At 38.6% G+C, this 12,842-nt stretch overlaps 1 protein-coding gene and 1 long non-coding RNA gene across 2 annotated transcripts in view; both read left to right on the forward strand.

The window, feature by feature from the left end:
* Nucleotides 1-8,672, forward strand: part of IREB2 (iron responsive element binding protein 2) — a 35,056-nt gene extending 26,384 nt beyond the window's left edge. Inside the window, exons 17-22 of the mRNA XM_051982424.1 lie at nt 632-736; nt 837-979; nt 2,307-2,454; nt 2,540-2,662; nt 3,659-3,844; nt 5,468-8,672. Of these exons, the coding sequence (XP_051838384.1) occupies nt 632-736; nt 837-979; nt 2,307-2,454; nt 2,540-2,662; nt 3,659-3,844; nt 5,468-5,578 (816 nt within the window). The 3' untranslated portion in view covers nt 5,579-8,672. The remainder of the gene's footprint in view (nt 1-631; nt 737-836; nt 980-2,306; nt 2,455-2,539; nt 2,663-3,658; nt 3,845-5,467) is intronic.
* Nucleotides 8,673-10,198: 1,526 nt separating this feature from the next.
* LOC127547198 (uncharacterized) lies at nt 10,199-11,530 on the forward strand. The gene is made up of 3 exons (XR_007950087.1): nt 10,199-10,917; nt 11,177-11,203; nt 11,340-11,530. It is a non-coding gene; the product is annotated as an uncharacterized LOC127547198 (long non-coding RNA).
* Nucleotides 11,531-12,842: the final 1,312 nt, after the last annotated feature.

Raw genomic sequence — 12,842 nt, forward strand, 5'->3', positions numbered from 1 at the left:
AATCTGATCACATTTAGTTAATGAAAAGAACTGCCATTATTTGGGTGTGTGAAGAACACTGGCACAAAGAGGCTCAGTTTACTGCATTGAAGAAAGTACCATGGACTTGCATGGGGCTGAGCGATTGAGAGATCCAGGAGCCTAGGGCCATGGGGAAAAGTCCTGGTGTTAGATCCTTTCCTGATATTTTTGAGCCCTGCCAGGGGCCATATATAATGAACTTGGAGTAAATAAAAGAGAAGAGAGAAGGAGACATTAGGTTATATGAAAGTAGCTTTAGGCAGACTGTAATAGTTACCTTGGCAGGTAGTCCTCTGTTCTTATCTTCTGGTAAAGATCTGGTAAAGATGCTCCTTGCTTTGAAGGTTTGTAGGTGTTATGTATGTCCTCCTTTGGCCTCCATACCAGACAGAAGTCAGCCTTGTCTTGCGTCTGACCTTGTGGACAAAGATTCTGAAAAATAGAAGCCCTATCAGTAGCTTTCCCAGTAGCTTTCCATTCCATCTGACTTGTGCTAAAGAGGCCTGGTCTCCTCATGGCATCCCAGCTTTCTGGGGCACTGTCCTTGGGGCTGCACAAGGAAAAGCCTTCCCTAAACTTTCCTATTTATTAATGTAGTTTTTCTTCACAGAAGGGAAATAAGCGGTGGAATTCCTTAGACGCACCAGATTCTGTTTTGTTCCCATGGGATTCGAAATCCACTTATATCAGATGTCCATCTTTTTTTGATAAACTTGTAAGTATTCAGTTACACAGTTTTAAAACGCAATGCTCTTTCTCTAGTGGGAATTAATGCTATTTGTGACTGTTTAACATCTTCATTGCTTATCTTATAGGCCAAAGAGCCAGTTGCACTGCAGCCCATTGAAAATGCCCACGTTTTGCTCTATTTGGGAGACTCTGTCACAACAGATCATATCTCACCTGCTGGGAGCATTGCCCGGAGTAGTGCTGCTGCTAAGTATCTGACAAACAGAGGGTGTGTATTTGAAAGGGTTTGATCTGAAGGGATCTTTTCCAACCAGCCCTGAGGCTGCTTCCTACTGAGACCATCCCCATTTATGCTGCTTCTCAGGAGAAATCATACATGTCTGCTTGTGGGTGCGCTTGGCTCAAAGTAGAGCTAGTTCTTTGACTGTGGAGCTCACTTACATCGAGCCCTTATTCAAGTAGACAGCTACTCAGGAAAAAAAAAAATAGCAATTTTCTCTTTTTTCTTTCTAAATCTTGTTCATTTAAGAAGACTAGTTTAGCGTGCCCTGCCAGAATAAAGGCTGATCATTTAGATCCTATTACACGCTCATTAAGAGAAATGCATGGAATTGTATACTGTGTTTACTTGGATCATGACATACAAGCTTGGAGTCAGTTGGTCACAGGCACTCTGGGATAGATGACATCCAAGGGTGATAGCCCTCTGCATCCTGATAAATGCTTGGGAATTTACAATGAAAATAACTGTTAATTCATGAGATAATAATCTGGGGTTAGGTAGATATTATTTCACTTTTTAATGATTAATAAGACGTTACCTGGTTACCTAATAGGTACCATGGCACCAGGGTGAAAATTATGCACAGAACTCTTTGCAGAGCTCTCTTCTTCTTAGCTTAGGAAGGATTTAGTGACCATTGAAAGAATTTATTGAAAATGCCATGTGAAAAGTAAATAGCTATTCTATAGCAAGACCATTTTTTTGTCATTTTCCACAGAAAAAGACTTCTTTCTTATAATACTTCTGCTTTTAGGTCTTACAAAAACAATTTTAAAAGAAAACTCTGAGTGAATATTTTTAGAATAGACACTTTTAAATCTAGGATCCTTTCCATGAAGGAATTTTAGGATTTTTTGGAGATTTCTAATATTGTAACAATGAGGACTAAAATTTTGTGTATGCTTAGGATGATCTCCACTGTGGTCAAAAGTTTCTAAATATTTTGAGAAAGCTTTCATCCCATTTTATAAACCAACAATTTTGTTAAATTTTTACTTGTTATAATTTTGTGTATCTAGCCCTTTGTCTGATAGGCAGAGTTTACAGTCTCTCTTTCAAGAAACACTGGAAGTCATAGTTCAACCTCATCTAATTGATGAGGAAACTGTGGCCCACGGAGATCAAATGACTTTTGCTGCAAAAACATAAAGCAAAATAAACTTAAATGTTTACTGTAAACATCCTGGTAATCAATAGTGATTTCTCCCTTATTTCAACCTTGGGGTTGGGGTTGGGGTTGGGGGGAGGGAGTAGGTTGTATCTTTTTTTTCCCATCCATTTTGGAATCTGAGATTTGTATTTTGTTTTATAGCCTTTCACCTCGTGAATTCAATTCTTATGGAGCCCGAAGGGGTAACGATGCTGTGATGACAAGAGGAACCTTTGCAAATATCAAGCTTCTAAATAAGTTTATTGGAAAACCAGCTCCTAAAACAATCCATTTTCCATCAGGTCAAACGGTGAGGATAGATTCAGATGGAACTAACCTATTGTTTACTAGCCTGCTGACTTAATGGTTAATTTTTGTTTGTTTTTAATCTCTAGCTGGATGTATTTGAGGCTGCAGAATTATACCAGAGAGAAGGTATTCCATTGATTATTTTAGCAGGGAAGAAATATGGCTCTGGAAATTCAAGAGACTGGGCTGCCAAAGGACCATATTTGATGGTATTTTATACTTTTATGCAACTATTCTTGAAGAATTGAGAGGTGGGAGTATAAGTTACTTTAAATCCATTTGCAGCTTTTTAAATGTGAAATGCTGTCTAGACATTTGTGTGATATTTGCCTTTGGTTAGTTGTTCATATTGACTTTTTAGAAGATTGTGGTTGCATTTTAATGTTCTCTTACAGATGTTGACTAGGAGCAGAGGAGCATTTTTTTTTAAATCTTAATGTATTTATAAAGTTGGAGCCAGAGATTTTATTATTTTTAGCAAAGAAGGAAAGAAAGATAAGTAGACAGACAGACAGATAGATAGATAAATCACGTCAGTTATCGTGCCTTTCTATCAGCTTTCCTCCTCACACTCAAGAAGGATTATCAAATCTTTATTCATTTTGTGTCTAGAGAAAAACCAACTTGTGATGATGACCCATAGGTAGGATAGCATTGAGGACAGTTTGGGAGATCATGCTCCAAAATCTTTTTTTTTTTTTTTTTTTTTTTAAATTTTGACTGCCATGCCCAACTTTTCAGATAGGTTGATTTTAGTACCTCTCATTTGGCCATTGCTATTTTGTTCTTTTAGGTCTCTTCTATCTTTGTTGGGTTTTTTCAATCATAAATGCAAATTTTCCCAGGGAATAATAAGAGGTTATCAGTAGACTTAGCTACCATCATGGTTTCATCTAGTGCCTGGCCTGAGAAAAAAATGTCATAGTTTATGTAAAAGCCATTGATTGCCACACTCTCTTCTACAGTTAATCTCAGTAGTGCTGAGAAGAACATTTTCATGTGTTGGGAAAATGGTTTAGAGCATCTAGAAAACACCTTTGCCATGTCGTCCTAGGAGGGGAGAAGTTGTCTCATCTCCGTGTCAGAACATAGAAAACGCTTCTAGGGAGTTTTAGAGAAATCACTGGAGAATCTTCTTGTAGTACATGCCATATATCATTTCTCTTTTCTTAGAATTTGAAGGAAATAAAAATTGTTTATTATAGGGTGTGAAAGCTGTGGTAGCTGAGAGTTATGAAAAGATTCACAAAGACCACTTGATTGGAATCGGCATCGCTCCACTGCAGTTTCTTCCAGGAGAAAATGCCAGTTCCTTGGGCCTCTCTGGCAGAGAGCAGTTTTCTTTTTCATTTCCTGAAGATCTGTCACCGGGAGTCACCTTAAACGTAAAGGTATCTGCAAGATTAATTCTGTGTCTGTGTATCTTTCAGAGCGGGGCCCTGCTCACAGATAGCCACACTTATCCCTAGTGGCTGTCAGGGGCATCGTGGGTTACTTTCTTAATTCTTGTGACATCTCTACATTCTGACAGCCTCACTTACATAGAGCATGCCCAAGGTGCCAGCAAGGGGGCAAAGCAAGCCAAAAATGATGCTGTGGAGTGAAGCAGTTTTACTCTTCTGAAAGCCAGCCTGGCTGTCCTGGAACCTAGTATCATTCACGCCCATTTCTGATGAGCTCAGATGTCCTGCCTCATTCAAAGGCTCTCAGCTGATTAATATGTGTAGAAGGGGCAGGCTTTACAGTAGATAGGCCTCACAGCATAGCGGGGCCCGGCTGTCCCACCACCTGTCTGGTGGCCATCCAGAAACATTAAGCTTTCGGGTATTCTGCTAATTTCACCAGACTGCTAAAGACTGCGCTGGTCCAGTGCCTTCATTTTGCTGAGGAGGCGAGTCTGTCTACAAACTTGACAAAACCTGGAAACCCAGTCTGTGAACAGTCAGATGACAGGCAAGAATACTGGCTTTCTTGCCCTTGTTCTTAACTGTTTTCAAACTCTGCTTGTTTCTTAGTTTCCAAATCTTTATTTCTAAGTTTAAGGTGTGTATATACCACCATTAAATGAGCATCTTGTTACAAAGTGGGTGCATCCCTCTACTAGTCCTGAGACTGGATTGAGAAGGTCCAATTGTAGCTCCTCCCTAAAAATAAAAGTTAACCAGCACATTTGTAGTAAATAATAAATTCCAGTTGATTATACCAATAACTGACATTACAAGGTCCTTGGAAGTTTGCAAAAATCTTCCTTTGTTGTCTCATAGAATCTTCTGTGCTACATGGAGGAGGAAATTCCCATAGTTCTATCATCCCACAACTCGGGGGGGGGGGGGGGAGCACATGGCAGGGACCTACCAGGCACAGTAAGCTCCTTTATTCCAACCACAGCCAAACTAAGCCTCCCCTGGCACCCTCCTTTCTCGTGATGGAGCTTCCCCACAGTTAGGCTCTTTGCAGATGGCACGGTCTGTTGCCATATCCATACCCACAAAGCTGTCTTCTTGGCTAAGACCTGCCAGACATGACACGCTTTGGCAATGGCACAGCCTATGGGAGTTCAGGATCACCTCCACGCTGCTCGAAGCCTTCACTAAGCATCTGTACTTGGGTTTAATAGCTCCTCTTCTAGAATAGAAAAGGCTCCTCATGCCCACTTGTAATTAAAAGATTTGTGGGAGACATCTGATAGCAAGAAGAATTTGATGGCAGAGAAAAGTTAAGGCAGTAAGAACCACTGTTGCCAGTCTTGACATTTGACCTGTGATCCATGCAGAGCTCTATTACAGAGACTGTGCTCAGAGCAGAAGGACTTGCCCAGCCCTGCCCTAGTGGGGTTTATTCTGGCCGGAGAATAGACTAACAGTGTATAGGAAGTCAGTTGTGATCAAGTTCCCAGGGAGAGAATCACTTTTTGTTGGCTGAGAGTGGGAGTGGAGAAGGGCCAGTGATGCTTTATTTAGGAGGAATGACAGTATGATCTTACTGGCTGCCATTTGTTTTGTTTGCTTTTAAAGACAAGCACTGGAAAAGTATTCAGCGTGATTGCTTCGTTTGAAAATGATGTGGAAATAACATTATACAAACATGGCGGATTATTAAACTATGTGGCTCGGAAATTCTCCTAGTATCTACTGAACGTGGATCCCTTCCGTAATTGGTAGCTGCCAATGCCTTGTGTGGTGGACCCAGGAATCCATACCATGGAGCTCCAAACAGTGCTGTATGCTCAGTTATCTCATCCATGGGTGTAAATGATTGTGAATCATCGTAGTGACCACAATGAGATCTTTCTTGATTTTAAATACTATACGAATGGTGCTATTAACATTGCTAAAATCAGCCTAAGTGTGTTGTGGAAGAGAGCTGTAAGTATGGGGGGGTGGGGGCGGGGATATTTTATCAAACCATTTTGTAAATAAACAAGGCGGAGTTTGAACTTGAATTGTGGTGAAGACTATTATGTAAGAGCAGCCTTCCTGCAGTTGTTTTCTTTAGTTTTGCACCTTTAAAACTGGGTACTACTGTTTGTTGGTTTAAGAATAACAGATTGACGTAGGAGAAGCCAAATCAGATTATCGAATTCTGGAAGCTGAGAAACTGGGGTCTGAATGGACTTTTATTCTGTAGCCTTAGAATTGAGGTAAGCAAAGCTGATGTACTTATGTAGGTGTGTGCTTTAGTTTGGAAATAGAGGCCAGAGAGATGCAAGGGATGTGATCTTGAGAAATAAAGAGTTTTGTGTAGGTGAAGATGGGCCTTTTCAGACTGGGACCTGCTTTTATCCAGGAGGAAGGGGAGACTAGCCTATTCCAGAGCAGTCCAACACGTTACCTATAGATGTTTAATAAGTTGCTGGTAAAGCTGCAAGGGATGAGAACAGAATCACAGATGAAACAGAAGTTATTCGCCTTCATGGGAGACTTACTTCCAGGTACACATCACCTTTTACTGTTGTTCAAGATCTGAGAAAGGAACTGTTTATTTAACCAGACAACTCTAAAAACGATCTTCTCCAAGCTTTTGGAGATGGCCTGGAATGATATCAGATGTTCAGTCTAAATGATTAGATGTGAAGTGGCTGAGCAGTCTAGGTCTAGTTTTTATTTTAGTATTTTGGACACATTTTGAATTATTTAAAAACATTTTCTGGTGCTTTGAGTCATCCTTTTTATTTCTTTGGGTCAGTTTTCATGCTAATTGTGTTACCCCTGTGTGAGGGCAGCAATGTTTAACCTATTCTGAACACTCTTGCAAGCATACATTTTTGCTTACCAGAATGAATTCCTTGATATAACCCAAAGAAGCTGGACCACTTTTCTATTACCCAAGGGCTTAGATGGTTATTTCTGAAGCTTTTATAAGTTATTTTCAATTTAAGGAATTTCATTTTAAGAAGTAAAAGTGAGTGAAAGGAAAGGTAATGTAGTATTCACTTTGAAATATTATTACAATTTTTAATCAATTTAACGTTGCATATAATAGGAACGATAAAACCCTTCCAATTATTTAAACCAGTGGACAGGGACCACTGAGTAACTATTGCACAGAATTCCCAGTGTGAGAGTTTACAGATAAGTCATAAATATATATTAGGATGATAAAATGTACTAGATTGAAGCTAAATGACTTTTCCTCTCCCTCCCCTTTCCCTCTTTTCCCCCCCATCATGTGCACTAAAAACAAATTCTTGTCTAATATTATTTGTTTCCTATCACCTTTAAACCATATTGTTTTTTCAATACTTTATCATGCTTTTATGTATTCTTGTCAGTGTATTTTTTAATTTACATGGAAACTGTTAGAGTTGGAATTGTTTCATTCTAAATGTTATAATAGCCACGGTGATTTTCAAAAGGAAATGCTTGACTTCAATAATTTGAAACCATTTGAAAAAAAAACAAAAAACAAACCTTTATCTACTTGGGGCCATTTGAAGCCTCCAGGTAGAGCTGCAAACATGAACAGATCAACTGTCTGGCCCTGATGAGGCCATTTTGAATTCTCCACCAGGAATAAAACATTTATAGGCATTTAATGTCTAGTCAGTTCAGTAGCCATTGTCATGGTTAGTGAGCCTTAATGTGTTGTCTAATTCTAGTTACCTTGAGCTCCTGTTTGTATATTGCAAGTAGAATTTTCTTTCCCGGGAGCTGGCTAGTTCGGGCTTCTCAGAACTGCTGTTGACCAAGTGTTGTTGTTACAAGAGGGGAATCCTGGCATTCAGTGCTGAGTCTTTAGTTTGTCACCCTTTTATGTATAGAAGATGTCTCTTGCACACTGAAACCAGAAGAAATAAAACTGTTTAATGAAAGGAAATCCTGTGGATATATAATAAAAGCACCTCGGGGTTTGTGAATTCAACTACAGTTGTAAAAGCCCATCATCACCTGAAGTATTTGGTGTTTTTTTTTTAAACTTTAACAATAAATTATGTTAAGTGGAACACCTAATTTCATGACTTATAGTTCTGCTGCTCTTTGATATGAAATTGGTGAAAAAGGTCTCTCTTCTTCACCAAACCTCTGATAGCTAGAGTTGTTTTATTCTGTGATTGACTTCTGAAGAGAAGGAAATGAGCTGCAATCCCAGGGCTTTGAAGGGAAGAGTATGGTCCCTACAGCCACCCCAGATGAGTGAGGAGGTGGGGGACAATCCTATGGAAATGAAACCCAGACAGCCCAGCCTACTGCCTAAGCTATCTGGAAGATTTCCCACTTTGTCAGTCCAAGTGTTGCCAGCATCGTTTGCACCTGCCTGTAGTAGGGTGGAGAGAATTTCTTTGGCCTCTGTGGGAGTTGTGGTCCCAATTAAAAGGCAACTTTTTTCTTTTGGCATTTAATTTATCTTTGAGGATGGCAGGGGGAACAAAATGGACACTCTGAGCCTTCCTTGGTTTGTTTCATTTGGGAGAACAAAACAAAGAAAGATATTATTTGGGCTTTGGAGATGTTTATTCCCCAAATTGTGATAGTGTTGCTGTTTCTATCCATTTGACATCTAGTATATGGCTATAGAACCATATGTATAGTAATCACATTTGAATAATTGCAAATCAATGTCTACTGTTTAAAGCCAACAAAACAGTATAACAGTTTTAAGTTCAACAATGTTAAGTATTGTATAGAAATATATCTGGAGGCAAAGTTCAATTGATGACAATTGTGCATATAATGTTACCAATGTTGTAAATTATTTTTAATAAAGAAAATTGTATTATCACTGATTGGGTTTTTTCTGTTTAAAAATACTTAAGGTTTAAAGAAATCCAACTTTGATAAAATCAAACTAAAAAGATCTTTCAGATTGGAGATTTCTTACACAGCCTTCTTTGTAGTCTTATCCACTTGTTCATAAGGATCCTCAGATTCTAAGGGCAATATGGAGAGATCACTTAGTCTTAAATCACTCGTTTCTAGATGAGGATGTTAAAGTCCAGAGAGATGACTTGGAAAGAAGTAGCAGGACTTGGGTTTGAGGAGCAGTGAGTGACCATCCCTGCAAAGGGTTGATTTTGAAGTCATTAGACCAAGGTTTTAGGCAAACAGCTTTCCAATCTTGGCCTTCTTCCAACCAACAGAAACATTACACTTAGTTCTTGAAGAGCCCTCAGAGTTCTAAATCCTGTGATTCTGTGATTCTGTGATTCTGTGATCCTGAGTGGCATTCTTCCCATTACACCACAGAGAGCCACAATTATTCGTTTCTCATTTATTTGACCAACTGAGAAAATGTGTAGTTCTCCAAGACAAGAACAGTTTATTTTTTTAAATTGCAACCTTTAATAATAACCAAAAAGGTGTGTGAAGCATTGAGTGCAAGTTTCCTGTGTGATGATGATAATAAACCCTATGAGATCTGTACTATAGATCTCTTTAAATCTCATTTTAATGAGAAGGAATGTCTAAAGTGGGATTCAGATCCAGGTATCAATCACTCCAAATCCTAAGCTATTGGCTATCACGCTTTTTCTTTAGCTAATCATCAGCAAGGAAGTCACTGAGAAAGCTAAAGCATATAATGGAATGGAGTGTGCTAAGAAATACATGCAGTAAATAAGGGAATGTGTCTGAACTAATGGAGGATAAAATCTCCATGCACAATGACTGGTGATGTAAATAAAATTACTAAGGGTCAAACTTGAAACAAGGCAAAAAACTTATCGGTCAGATATAATTGATTCAGCAGCACTTACTATGTGCACTAGCCATTGTGTGCTGGGAATGCAGATAAAAGGCACGCACTAGAACGCGTTCTAGAGACCAGATAATGACAAAGCAGGAAGTCACTAGAATGGGACGTTCTCACATGCTGGCATTCTCACGCACACGTATGAGATGTTTTTGCTTTGTTGTGTTTCATCAAAGAGAAGACATAAAAGGATCAAAGAAACATAAGTAAAATGTATTTTTTTTAAGTATTAACAAAATCACTTAGAATACAAGAAGAAAAAAGATTTAAAAGAGTAGAATGAAAACAAATTCCAAACAAGTCATCACCTAGATGCCTTTGTTCTTTCTCCTTTTAGGCCTATCTGAAATTCTGACATCTCCCATGGGGGCCACTCAAGGCCATCAGGGTCTCTGCTGGTGCATATGGATTTAGGAAGCCACATAGTGAATATACTTGTCTACTTTGCTACTTCTCATTTTTTGTTTCACATTTATCATGTTTTATGCTACCTAATATTCACTACGTTAATGTCACTTTAAGTAAGTAGATATTATTAAATACTTTGGGTTGATTCTCCTAGAGCCAGGATCTCCATTCCAGGCCTTGGAGTTTTAGAGCCTTCACACAATGTGGCCAGCCTCTTCCCCAGAGAACCCCGGATTCTTAGGGAAGCTAAATCTTTTTACATTAGTGAAACTTACAGACTCAAACTTTTAGGTGGCCGGGTCCTAAATAATTCTATTCAGTACATAAAGTGTCAAGTGGTCATTGGGCCTTTGCTTTATTACCTCCAGTAACATGAGGCAAGCCCAGTTTACTTTTGGATAACTAATGTTAGGAAGTTTTTTACATCAAGCCAACATCTTCTACTCGGCACTTCAACCATTGGTCCCGATTCTGCCCTCTCTGGTTCCGAGCATAACAGGAAGCTTTCATTAGTTGCATAAAACAGGCAGATAAAGAGTTCTCTCCAAGTGTGGGACACTGCCACAGAGAGGATCCAGCAGAGCACAAACTGAAGGGGGCTCTTCCAGATGCTGCTGCTCCTTGATGCCATCGAACTTGTGTCATCAAGCCCAGGAATGTTGCGGAACCACTCAAAATCCAGCCTAGGCACTCTCGCCAGATGGCCCAATCGATTAGCAACCATTAATAAGTGCTCTGCAATTCTTTCTTCGATCAAGGCATTTAGTTTATATCACCAAAAGGGGAGAGACACTCAAACTTGTCATTTCTTTTCCCAAGTGAGACCAAGAACAAATCTTGAGAAGACACCTCGATGGAGGTGGAAGAGGTAAATGGAAGTTTAATTAATCTGTAAAGTTATGCAAGATAAAGTTATTGTTGGGGTTTAGCGGGGTGGAGATGGGGAGAAGGATAGTCTGAGAAAAAGCTTCCATACTAACAGATGATTGATTACAACAGGTTGAGCAAGTTGCTTTTTAGTGTTTTGCCTAGAGACTCTCGAGTTTCTCATGGGAAAAACAATTTCGCAAAGACCTTCAAGATAGCAATATCTAACTGACATTTTTGTTTTGTTGTGTTTCATCAAGGAGAAGACATAAAAGGATCAAAGATATGTAAGTAAAATGTATTTTTTTAAAAGTATTAACAAAATCACTTAGAATACAAGAAGAAAAAAGACTTAACAGAGTAGAATGAAAACAAATTCCAAACAAGTCATCACCTAGATGCCTTTGTTCTTTCTCCTTTTAGGCCTATCTGAAATTCTGACATCTCCCATGGGGGCCACTCAAGGTCACAGATTCTGGGAGAACCACCATAGAATAATCAAGTATCACAGTGCCCGCTATATTGAGATCATAAAACCTGATTAAACAAACCCTGCCCTCAACTAGTTTATGGTTCTTTTTTTTTTTTTTTTTTTTTTACTTAGTAGAATTTTATTTTTTCCAATTACATATATAGTTTTTGACATTTCATCTTTGTAAAATTTTGAGCTCTAAATTTTTCTCCCTTTATCCTTTTCTGCTCCCTCCCCAAGATGTTAAGCAATCTGATATAGATTATACATGTCCAATCATGTTAAAATATTTCCACATTAGTCCTGAAAGAAGATTCATAACAAAAAGGGAGAACCATGAGAAGGAAAAAAAGGGGGGAGGGAGAAAGGGGGAAATGGTATGCTTTGATTTGCATTCAGTCTCTATAGTTCTTTCTTAGGATATAGACAGCATTTTCCATCATGAGTCTTTTGGACCTGTCTTAGATCATTGTATTGCTGAAAAGTCTGTCAAAATTGATCATCACACAATGTTGTTACTGTGTACAATGTTCTGGTTTTACTCATTTCATTCTGCATGAGTTTATGTAAATCTTAACAGGTTTTTCTGAAATCCACGTTTGTTGTTTCTTTTAGAACAATAGTATTCCATTACATTCATTGATCATCAGCCATTTCCCAATGTAAGGCTATCTCCTCATTTTCCAATTCTTTGCCACCACAAAAAGAGCTGCTATAAATACTTATGTACATGGGATCCTCCCCCCCCCCCCTTTTTTTTCTTTTTTTTCTTCAGTAATATTTTATTTTTCCAAATACATGAAAAGATAGTTTTTAACATTCACTTCTATAAGATTGTGTTCCAAATATTTTTCACCTCCCTCCCACCTAAGACAGCAGATAATCCAATATAGGTTAAACATGTACAATCCTTCTAGACATATTTCCTTGTCATGTTGTGCAAGAAAAAAATCAGACCAAAAGGGGAAAAACCATGAGAAGGAAAAAGTGAATAAATAAAAGGTAAAAAGTACTATTCTTTGGTCTTCATTTAATCTCCATAATTCTCTCTGTAGATGCAGATGACATTTTCTATCCCAAGTCTATTGAAATAATCTTGGATCATTGCATTGCTGAGAACTATATCTATCATAGCTGATCATCACATAATCTCATTGTTGCTATGTACAATGTTCTCTTGGTTCTGTTCACTTGCCTCAGCATCAGTTCCTTTAAGTCTCTCCAGGCCTCTCTGAAATCATCTTGCTGATCATTTCTTACAGAACAATAATATTCCATAATATTAATATACCATAACTTATAACATATTCAGCCATTCTCCAGCTGACGGGCATCCACTCAGTTTCCAGTCTCTTACCACTACAGAAAGAGCTGCCACAAACCTTTTTGCACATGTGGGTCCTTTTCCCTCTTTTATGATCTCCGGGATACAGGCCCAGGACAGACACTGCTGG

This window comes from Antechinus flavipes, chromosome 2, assembly GCF_016432865.1.
Source record: "Antechinus flavipes isolate AdamAnt ecotype Samford, QLD, Australia chromosome 2, AdamAnt_v2, whole genome shotgun sequence".
NCBI classification, from domain to species: domain Eukaryota; kingdom Metazoa; phylum Chordata; class Mammalia; order Dasyuromorphia; family Dasyuridae; genus Antechinus; species Antechinus flavipes.